Source organism: Hydra vulgaris, chromosome 10 (genome assembly GCF_038396675.1).
Source record: "Hydra vulgaris chromosome 10, alternate assembly HydraT2T_AEP".
Classification (NCBI taxonomy): Eukaryota; Metazoa; Cnidaria; class Hydrozoa; order Anthoathecata; family Hydridae; genus Hydra; species Hydra vulgaris.
In genome coordinates this window covers 43,487,592-43,499,801 of record NC_088929.1, presented here as the reverse complement: position 1 = coordinate 43,499,801, position 12,210 = coordinate 43,487,592, and the positions used below count along the sequence as shown (strand labels likewise).

General features: G+C 30.0%; 1 protein-coding gene across 3 annotated transcripts in view; it reads left to right on the top strand.

Annotated features, from left to right (window-relative positions):
* LOC136085987 (fibrillin-2-like) overlaps window positions 1-12,210 on the top strand; it is a 144,757-nt gene that overhangs the window by 21,491 nt on the left and 111,056 nt on the right. For all 3 annotated transcript variants that reach the window (XM_065808083.1, XM_065808084.1, XM_065808085.1), the window contains exons 3-4: window positions 3,905-4,080; window positions 4,250-4,378. In XM_065808083.1, the coding sequence (XP_065664155.1) occupies window positions 3,905-4,080; window positions 4,250-4,378 (305 nt within the window). The remainder of the gene's footprint in view (window positions 1-3,904; window positions 4,081-4,249; window positions 4,379-12,210) is intronic.

Here is a 12,210-nt window from a genome sequence, read left to right as displayed (position 1 = left end):
TCGATTTGAGTAGTGTTCAAAAGACTAACATTACACCGTTTAGTAATATTGATCTAAGTCACATATTGATCTTTTTTCAATGCTATGTACTAACTCAAAGTAAATTATGATTGGAGTCATTTAGCATGTATTATATTTATTAATTTGATCAAAAGTTCAAACCTAATAATACTTCAATAGATGCTTTAAACGCAATAAAACTTCACACGTTCAAAGCACCAAATTAAAAATGCAAAGTTAATCTTTTTTTTTTTTTTACCCCTACTAGCTTATAGCAAAAGAATGTGTTTTTTTAACACTCAGTTTGCGCATTTTTTCATCACTTATTTGATTATATAAAACAAATAACATTATAATTCTCCATATTGAATGTATGATATTCAAATTTGAATGTCAAAGTACTAATTTAAAGCATAATGAGATTTTGCTTGAAGCTAAATTTAATCGGAAGGGGGAATTCATAAAATACGTACTCAATAATACCACTTATTTAGAACTTCTTTTGTACGCACCTGTATGCTTTTACCAATACCCATCCTTTGCGTATGTACTTATTATTTATTCCAAAATCAACCTTTTTCCTTCCTTGTTTCATAAATTTTTTGAAACATTAAAAAACAAAAAAGCTTTAAGTTAATTTGACGTATCTGTTTGACATAAAATAGTATTAATTTTTGACACTTATAAAGTTCAAAGTTAAAAAAAAAGTCAAGTTTTAGGAGAGATAGAAAACAAGGGCATACCGTGCTAGTACTCGTTGTTTTTAAACTCCCCTCCCCATTTCACCTTGTACGCATTCATAAGTTTTAGACAACTCCTCTTCCGACATACCTGCGTGCGTATCTTACAGAATACCCCAAAGCTCATTTAGATATCAAAAAATTGTTTTTGTGTTATATATTAGATATTGCCCACCTTACAAAAACACCATGCTTTTATAACAAAAAATTTCATGTTCTATTCTTCAAAACAGCTGCATTGCGTTATCTACTAGTTTGAAAAAAAAAATCATCTTTAATGATCATCTAAATGAACCCATAGCAATATGGTTCTTGAAAAATGATTCCAGATTATTACCAGATCTCTTAATTATACTTATTTTTATTTTGAAATTATTTTGTTGTTAAAGCATTAGAGTCTTAGAGGTACAATAAATGTTAGCATTAAGGACCCACATTATCATATCCGACTATGTTGTAAGTTAAAAAAAAAAACTATGCATCTTAAAACTAATGAACCAAATTATCTAGTAACTTTTATTTCGGACAAAAAATTTTCTATATGTTAAAGCGAATATTTAATACCTTTCTTTTAAAGTTTAAGAATTTTTATAAAAAATTGCCCGATCTTAAAGACTCTCATTGCAAATGGGGTGCATAGTATTTGGAGCCTGCTTTTTGTCTAAAAACTAAGTTTAATATCAAAATACAATTTTACGCTAACTTTATAAAGCTAGTAAAGTTTCTTCTTTATCTGACAAGTGTCAAGCATCCACAGATATAACAGAATGAGTTAGAACAATGCTTACACTTATCTCTATTTAAAGAAGCAATTATATTAAATATTTTTATATAATATAATTGTCTAATATATCTAAAAACATAACAATTGCATGATAACATATTTTCAAGGCTATTAAATGAAAATGCCTATGTAAAACCAAATTTTTAATAAATTAAAAAATTGTCTGTTGCAAAAAAAACTAGAGTTTACTGACAATAGTGGCGCTAGTATATATATATATATATTTTTTAATTTTATTTAGGTTAATTTAATCCTTATTTTAATCCTTACGGTCTTATCACAGAGTACAGCGGATGAGCATTTAATTGGAAGTTCACACCTCCTTTCTAACCGATGTCGCAAAGCTTGTAGAGAGATGGGGTTTGAACCTCGGATCCTTTGTTTCTGAGGCAAGTGCGCTACCACTGCGTTACAAAAAAAATACATAAAATCATTTTAAATGTTAAACAAAAAGTATTTTTTTTGTTGATCTGTTTGTTGTGGGGAAATAAATGAATTAATAGACACTAATCATTTTAGTAAAGTTAAAAAACATCCCGCGGCAATTCTTTGTTTATCACTTTTTCAAGCTATTTTTGTAACATTTGAAAGAGTTAACAGCATAGTTATTATTTGACCAGTATTATGAAATAAGATAGTTGACATTGTTTCGATATGAGTTCTAGAACCAGTCGAAGCTGGTGTCAGATTATTATTATTATCATCATTGGGTGAAGCTGTTGCAAGCAGTTTACAAATTTTTGGCTGTTGGCTGTTGCAAGCAGTTTGCAAATGCAAAATTTTGCAGTTGCAAATTTTTGCAAAGTTTTGAAAAATTTTGCAAATGCAAAAGCAGTTGCAAAATTTTGGCTGTTGGCTGTTGCAAGCAGTTTACAAATTTTTAAAGATGTGACACGTAGATAATCAACTTTATGAGCTAGTTCAAGAATATTTGAATATACAAACTGTTACATTAGATGATTAAAAATCTTCTCTTTTAAATATGCTTTAAACAAAGGGCCAAACATCAAAGCAACTAAATCTAGATTTTATATTTGTAGTAGATATATATCTAGTTTGGAGAATAATTATAAGATATTTTAAATACTCACAATTTGACCTGGGTGTACTAACATCGATAAATGTAGATCACAATGCAAAAATGCTTGATTGCTGTTACAGTTCTTACTAATGATTATAGTATGTTATATGTGTCTTGTTCAAAATTTCCACTTGCCTACCGCCTAGAAGGGTAAACAAAACCAAGTTCTGCAGCGTCTGGAATATCTTGTTTCATTTTCTTTGTATTGAATTGGTGGAAAAGAAAAATCTAAACAGTTAATGAGATATGTTGCTACCAAATCTTCCAAATCTTCGTTTTTGATTTGGTACTTCACTCTTTCAAACTATGTCTTTTGGCAGATGCTTTACTGTGTTTACTCCATTTTCTTTGATTTTGTAATAATTTGACAGTTTTTTTTCAATTATTTAGGTAAATATTAGTTGTTTTTTTTCATATATATATATCTTTTTTATTACCAGTGACTGAGTCTTTGAAATCTAACTCATTGTGGTGTAATAAAAAATTAAAGGATTTGTTCTTGATTCGTCATTCGGCCATTCTTTAGTTGCATTTATAGTTTTTATTTTTGCATACTCTAAAAAACTTTGTTCACCTAGTTTATTTCCCTAAACTTCTATATTTGGAACTCTCTTCCATCTTTATGTTTTCCTGACTCAAACAACCTACAACTTTTTAGTTTTTCTGTTAACCTTTTTCTTGGTTATTAACTCTATTCTTTGTTTTCCAGTAAGTCCCAACTTAAGAGTTTTTGCTTGCAGCCTTGTTGGGAGTGAATTAGATAAAAAAATAAATAAATAATTGTTACACATTCTTTGGTTATAAATACCGTGTTTTTTTAAAAAAAAAAAAAAAAACTTTAAGTGAGTTTATAAATTGAATTTAAATCATTCACATGCCAGCAAAAATTTTACATCAATTAACCAAAAAATATTTTTTAACTTTAAAATCAGTTTTTTTGCGAGAAACTGTCAACTAATTAATTTAAGACTAAAGCCATATGATTATCGACACACCAACCATAGACAAATTTTTCAATACGGTCCAATTGTCTATTTTTTTCTCTGTGTCTAAAGTCTACCCGGTTTTTCCTAAAATACAATAACAATAGATATAACAGTAATCACAATAATAACACAAATAATATCCTCATTATTGTATAAATTATTGTTATTATTATTTTTATTTAATTAGATATTTTTATCATTAGTATTTTTTTTATAAATTATGTAAATACTAAAAATGTTGTACATTAATTTTTGTTTTTTCTCCACTTTTTACATACAAACTTAAAATTTTTGAATCCATGTTATCTTTCAGGTATGCACAACAAAAATCTAAAGAAATTTATTTAAAAACAAAATCCAAATATTATGTTGAATTGTTAATGTGTACTTCATTAACCGCTGACTACATATTTGTCGCTATACAACAGTTGGGAATGTATAGCACTTCTTCAACGATGTCTAGTGATTTGTTTAGTCCAATGCGTGTCGGTATATTTAACTAATAACTTATAGATTTTAATTGAAATACTTTGTTAAGCTGCAGTCTGATAAATTAGTGTGATTGCTATGAAAAAACGAAAGCATTTTTGAATTTGCTTTTTTATAGATTTACCAAACCGCGGTTTTTCTTTCAAAATCTCAATTTTGTTTGTTTTAGGTAACTGTCCTTTCAATTGTAGCTCATTGAATAATGAAAAATGCATTTCAGAGAATGGAAGTTATTCTATTTGTACTTGTAATAATGGCTTTGGATACAGTTTTATAAGCAACAGTGTGGCATGTATAGGTACTCTTTTTAACCTTTTTTAAATTCACTGAATTTATTCGGAGAGAATATATTTGTAATGCTTATTGTTCTGTTTGATAATTCATTTAAATTCACTTTTAAAGGAAAACCTAAGCTTATGTTGACTAGCCTCGCCCCCTCTTTTAAAACGCTAAAACAGATGTAAACTTATATATATTGTATCTTTTCTAAAATGATGAATGCTGGATCTTTCTAACTGTACTATTTGTTTTTTAATCTATTTTTAGTCCCTTTTTTTGCGCAATTCTTATAATTATCATTTGAAGAGGTTGCAACAATAAAACAAATTTTAATGCATTTAAGGCAAAGTTTTCTGAAATCTGCGGTGGCTGTTAAAGGCGACTGTGGTGGCTATAGGAGAGGCTGCTTTCATCATTAACTGTAAAATGTTTGAAAGCTAACAGTACTTTCAGTGACGCAGCCAGAAATTTTTTGGGCATACCGGTCTAAAAATCCTGTCTACCTTTGGAGTACCTTTTTTTTTTTTAGAACACAAATTTATAAGATTTATATATCATATACCTCGTCTTAGTATTTTACGTTTTTCCAAGTAGAAATATATAATCAAAATAATGTTACTTTTATTACAACATGACGATTTAAACACTAACATCGAATTTTTATTTACATGCTTTATTCGCATACTATTATAAAAAATAAAACCAAGTTTATTTTCTCCCACGAGTACCGTTTGTGAGTACTCGCGAGAGAAGCGTTAACTATAACATTTAATAAACAGTATTTGAATGTTTCTTATATAAAAAGATTTATTACATAGCGTATTTATTGCATAACTAGGTGATGCAATAAATACGTATGTAATAAATCAATAAAACATTCAAAATTTTTATTAATTAATTCAAAAGTTAAAAACATTTTTGCTGTTGTTGTTCTTTTACTTTTCAAATCAGGTCTTTAGGCGTGATTATTACAATGTTGTTATGTTTAAAAAGAATTTATTTTATTATTTATAATATTTTTAATAATTTTGCTGTTATTTAAAACGAAAAAGTTTAATGCTTTAGAAGAGTTTAAAAGAGTTTTTAAAAGATTTTAATCGCATTGCAAATTATAGTTGTAAATCAATGTAAGTGGAGGAGAAACTCATACTAAGAACTATATTACTATATCTATATAACTATATACTATAAATAAATGGAAAATTAACATCAGCAATTTTAGAAAAGGTTTTCTTATAAAAACAAGCCGAAGTGGCAAATTTGAAAAAGATTGTTAGAAAACAAAATGTCGAAATAAACAATTTAAGAGAATCACAAAATTCTAATCATAAAACATGGAGTAATGTAGTTACTGCTGGCATTAAAAAAAAGTTAATACTTCAGCAAATAAGTATAATTAATGCGATTTCTGTCGATGAAGAACTCAAAAAAAAAAGGGAGAGGAATATTATTATTTCTGGTGTTTCTGAATCAACCGGAACTGATAAAAAAAAGGAAGCATCTGATTTAGCGAAGGTCAAACTTTTTACTGACATAAATATTGATACCAATGAAATTGTATACCTAAAAACATTCAAACCAAAAGCAAATATTGAAAATGCTAAAGGGGCAAAACTTGTTGAGTCATCTCACCTTTGTTGCTGCTAAAGCACGAATTAATTAATAAACGTACAGCTCATCTTCAGTAAAAGATGTACTGTTTGCAGCTGGAGAAAAAAAATACTTGTCAATTCTATTCTTAAATGCGTTAACTGACGGAATCTTTTTGCATGCTGACGGCAAGTTATTCCTATCATTGACAATACGATTTGTAAAAAAGTTGTAACGAGCATTATTATATGTGAATTCATGCATTAGGACGTTGGAAGATGATCTGCGAATTGGTGGATTATGCCAATTGATACTCTCAAAACCGTTTTCTAGCTTAAACTATTGGATTAAGTCGCCACGTCTCCTGCGAGTTTCCAAAGTAAAAAAATTGAGCAGGCGACACCTTTCAGCATAAGGTAATCCTATTAAATTATAAGGTACTTTTGTTGCTTTGTGCTGAATTTTTTCGATTTCTTTGATGTCATCTTTTAAGTAAAGACACCATACCGGAATAGCGAATTCCAGGTGCGGCCAACATACGTAGTGTATAATTTACTCCAAACTTTCGTATCTCTTGATCTAAATGTTTTTTTTAATAGGCCAAGTATCATATTCGCTTTACGTGTTGCAACCTGCTTGTGTTGATTCTATTTTAGATAATTAGATATGAAGATACCCAGGTCCCTCTCAATATCCATTGCCTCAAGAGTAAGTGATGTATTTCCATCATTGATTATTATTATTATTATTATGTATTTCGCCGATAAGAAAAGTTTACAAGTTTATGCAATACAAATATATAAATACATGGCTGGGACAAGAAGAAGATAAGTTCTGTCTTATCACCAAGCCCCTTAAATGTTCATGATTACTATTTCCATAACCAAGGTGCATAACTTTACATTTTGGAACATTTAACTCCATCAGCCATTCCTTTGACCATTCTGTGACAATGTTTAAAATCATTTTGTAGGATCAGGCAATCAGCATCGTAAAACTCAGGTCTTATTTCTTGTAACAGTTTAGTATAGTCAGCATAGATTTTATGAACTGATTTTAATTTATCCTTTGAGGAACTCCGCTTAGAACATCGGTCCAGTCGCTAGAGTGTTCACCTAAAACAGTTCGCTGTATTCTACTAATCAAAAATGACTCAATCCATTTTAGAACATTGCCATAAATCCCATATGCTTTCAATTTATGAAGTAGTCTACGGTGAGAAACTTTATCAAACGCTTTCGCAAAGTCCAAAAATGCAATATCGCAATAGTTTCTTTTACTTAACGCTTTCGTGATGTAGTCAACACTCTCCAATAAGTTAGACGTGCATCCTTTTTTGGACATAAATCCATGTTGATTATGTGAGATGCAGCTCGTTTTTTCAAGATATTTAGTTATCTGTTCCATGACAATCTTTTCCATTACTTTACATGGAGCTGATGTGATAGACAGTGGTCTGTTATTAGCGGCATCAAGACGGCTTCCTTTTTTAAACAACGGTGTGACGTGTGACTGTTTCCAAGCTGTATGTGTTGAGCCTTTGGACAGTGCTTTATTGTAAAGTAAAGTAAGAGGGTAAGTCATTTGAGCTGCGCATGCTTTAAGTACCTTTGGACTAATTTTATCAGCACCAATAGATTTATTCGGGTTCAAACCTTTCAAATAAGCTAGCATCGCTTCAAAATTAATAATTATATCGCCTAAGTCTTCTTGATAATGCCTTCTCTCAAAAATAGGTAACTGACTACTTTTACTATTATCAACAAAAAATGATTTGAAGTGCTCGTTAAGCCTGTTTGCGATATGTATTCCCTCTGTTAACGTTTCACCTTTTGCATCAGATATAGCACTAATAGATACATGAACATCCTTTCTGCAATTGGCTTCTTAGTTTCCTATATTCACGAATCAGTGTCGCTGATCGCCAGTTAATCGCAGATAAGTAATTGCCCAGTTGTTTTTTTTGCTTTATCATAGCCAGTACCTCCTTATTCATTCACGGCGCATTACAGTCGGTATGGACTTTTTTTAACGGTATAAATTGCTTGCTGAGTTTATTATATTTATTGCAGAAAAGTTCATAGCACACATTAGTGTTTTTATTTTCAAATAATTGCTTCCAGTTAGTTTCCATAATCTTTTTACCAAAATTTATTTAGTCACCTTTATTAAAGTCATATTTTTTGTTTGAGAAAGAAGTCTCATTTTTAGAAAGGACGACATAATCCCAACTCAATATGCGATAACCTTGTGACGAATTACCTAATGGCAGAGAGCTAGATAATTTGATTACTCTTGTTGATAAGTCTGTAATAATTAAATCCAAAATGTTTTTTTGCTTTACCATTAGTTGCTTCAAATGTTGAGAAATCAACTAATTGTTCTAGGTTACGATTAGCCAAAGTATCAAGAAAAACACTTGCCGCACTATTTTGACCGTAATTCGATCCTGTCATCATCGTGCCATTTGATATCCGGAATAAAACTTTTTAAAAATGTATTTTTAGGGTTAGGTTTAGCAGATTCTATTTTTGTATTTAATGCATTTAAATAAATATTTGCAGGTAAACACTTTGATTCATTGTGTTTTTGCAATTCTGGCTGCTTGTGCATCTCTCTATTTGATGAAAGGATGCTTTTTACGTCCATTGATTTCAACTTCCTGTGAGACATCAATGCATCGCAATTTATCGCTGCGGATGACAAATCTAAAGGGCTTGTCAAGTTTTCCAAGCTTGTCAAGGTCAGAATTAGCTGTTTTTCTATAATGCAGCATCTAGCTGCTTTTCTATAATGCAGCATCTTTAAATAACAAATTAAGTGAACTATAATTAGTAAGCTCAATCTTTAATTATGATATAAAGGCAATTTCTGAAACTTGGTTTAATGACTATTCATAGGCTGATACCAAATATCTCATCGTAACAGGGGCAAAAGGGGAAGTGGTGACTGTATATATACTAAAAATCAATTCAATACTTGTGAAACAACTAACAAAATACTCAAATCCAAAGACGGAGGACAAATATGGTGAGAAATCACGTATGGAACCGAATGAATTCTTATAGGGTGCATATATAGACCACCGAGTTACAGCGAATACCAATAGATCATCAACTCAATTGAAGAAACACAAAACTAAATGATTATAGAAAAATCACTGGTACAATTATAGCAGGTGATTTCAACTTTATCAATATAGCTTGGGACCAAAATGGTGTTCCATCTTTGCTACAAGAAGATGAAAAACTCGAATATTTTGTAAGTCCTACTCAAAATGCATTTCCTTTTCAACACGTGTAGGTGCTAACCTTTCAAACAAACAATTGTAAAACGACAAACATACTCGACCTTGTTTTTACGAAAGTATATGAGAGAGTCAACGAGTTGAAAACAGGAGCTCCTTTAGGTCATATCAATAAAGCACACCTATCGTTAACATTCACCATAAATTTGAAAAACAAAATAACGACTAAGAGGTACTCAACTAAAAAGTTTTACTACAAAAGATGCAAATACAAAGATCATTAAAAAAGTCGACTCGCAAAATAAACTCAGCAATGATCTTGGTATTGAAACAAACTACAGAAGCTTCATCAAAATATACGACAATGGATGTAAAAAGTTCATAAAAAAACAGAACTTAAGTTTCATACAGAAACAGCCATATTGGTTATAGCCATAAAGCTAACCAAAAACACAAAAAAAACGATGGTTCAAATTAAAAGTAAGTGGTTTCAAACGTAATCTGAAACTTAAATACTTGGAAACGAAAAAAAAAGTAGTGATGGAGGTGAAACGAGCAGTATTTGAGTAAGAAAAGAAATTAGCTGCAAACTTAAAGTCGAATCCAAAAATGATTTATTCTTACATCAACAAAAAACAAAACATCAAAGTTGGTATCAAAACGCTTCTGGATCAAAAGAGCAATTAATAATAAAAAAAAAAGTTGATGAAATGCTTAATCTAAAATTTCAGGAGTCTTTTATCAAAGGAAATTTAGACGAACTTTCAGAATTTCCGATACAATCTAACTTCAAACATGATGACAAGACTGAAAATATTTTCAAATTGGAAGTGGTTAAAAAAAAACTAAGAGAGTTAAACAAACATAAATCAAGTGGCGTTGACGTTGACGTTGACAGAGTTCATCCTCATGCACTGTCTAACTGTTCGGAGTCATTGTCTCACTCAATTCTATTCTTATTTAAATTATCGTTTAATAGCGGTAAAATACCGGAAATACGGAGACTAGCTAATGTTACGCCAATTTACAAGAATGGAAGTCATTCGGATGTTTCAACTTACAGGCCCATTTCAATAACATCAGTGGTCAGTAGAGTAGTGGAGAACATCATAAAGGACAAAATAGTAGAAAATCTTTCAATAAATAATTTAATATCAAAGGATCAACACGGCTTCGTTAAGGAAAAATCATGCACAACAAACTTGCTTGAATCGTTTGATTTAATTACAAAAGCTACCGATAACGACATTCCAGTTAAGATAATAATAAAAGACTTCGACACACGACTTTGTTTAAGAAAATTAATACCATACGGAATAGTAAATAAGATGCTCAATTGGATAATTGACTATTTTAAAGATCGAAAACAGCGTGTCATACTAGGAGACGCCATTTCAGGCGTCTGAAATGGGCTTAACGTGCTTAGTGGGGTTCCTCAAGGCTCGGTTCTTGGGCCAGTACTGTCTGTTATTTTCATAAAAGACTTGGCATCACAAATCAAAAATAATCCAAAACACTTTGCATATGACGCAAAAGTAATTTGGACCATCAAAGACAAAAACGATCAGTTTGCAAAAAGATATCAACATTATATCAACATGGAAAATGTCTTTAAATGAAAGCGAATGTAAAGTAATTCACATTGGTAAATCAAATCCAAAGTTTAATTATTAAGTAAATGGGCATCAGTTATTAAAGGTAGAATTTGAGAAAGACTTGGGAGTGACTATCAGCTCTGACTTAAAGTGGGACCGGCAAATCAACTCTATTATTGCAACGTCGAATCGCATATTTGGTTAGCTTAAAAACTCATTCAAATACATTAATATAACCACTTTTAAGATGCTCTTTACGTCAATGGTGAGACCGCATCTAGAGTACGGTGCTTTAGTATGGAATCCAAATAGAATAAAAAACATCAAAGCGATTGAAGCAGTTCAAAGAAGGGCAACTAAACTAGTACGAGAAGTTAGATGTAAAACCTATGAGGAAAGGATCAGCTGCCTTGGCCAGACAGCACTTGAAAAAAGACGTATAAGAGAAGACCAAATACAGCAATTCAAAATTAAAAATGGACTAAATAAAATAAACTTTTATTAAAGTTTAAGCCAAGAAAAACATGATCACGGCGCAAGACAACAAAACTATTTAACCAGAAAACAAAACAAGTCTGATATCCGGTAAAATTTCTTCTCAAACAGAATTGTTAAACTACCAGTAAACTGTCAAAACTCAAAAACAACAAACATTTTAAAAAAGAAATATGACAAATTTACAAAAAAATGAATATTTATAACTAACTTAAATAGTCTTTATATAGCCATTTCTCATGATTTTGTCGTTGAAGTTTTTTAAAAAAAACAACAAAAAAACAAGTATTTATATTATATTGAGTATTTAGAAATAAGTGCATTTATTTAAAAATATAAAATGCTTAGCGTTTCATATTTTTATTTAATCAAAAAGTGCGTTTGACATCTTAACCAAATATTCCATATTTCACACACGTGAATTCGAATTAAGCATTCTGATTGACTTAAAATGCATTTATAATCTGTTTTAAAAGTCGTTTTTCAAATGTTGCTATTTTTAAACGACTTTCTCAGTGTAGTTAGGGCAATTTTAAAATATTATAGAATATGAATGATATTTTGTTGACTTCGACTTAATTTCCGTTAAATTTAAATTTAAATTTCCGTTTAAGATAATTTTTGTGAATTATAAAAAGACAAAAAAAGTTAAAATATTAAATTTTGCGGTATTATAAAATATATGTAATATAAAAATTTTGCGGTATTATAAAATGTTTCTAGCGAAAAAACCAATACCAAAAATTCTTTTTTTTAAAAAAAAAATCTTCTTATAATCACAATCGCGTGTCAAAATTTAGGTGAAATGAACATCATAGTTTAATAATATGATCTGTTTTGATCGTTTATTGCCAATTTTTCTTAATTATATGCTCTTTGTTGGTCGGAGTTCTAGTATTTTTTGTGAAAATGGAAAAGAATATT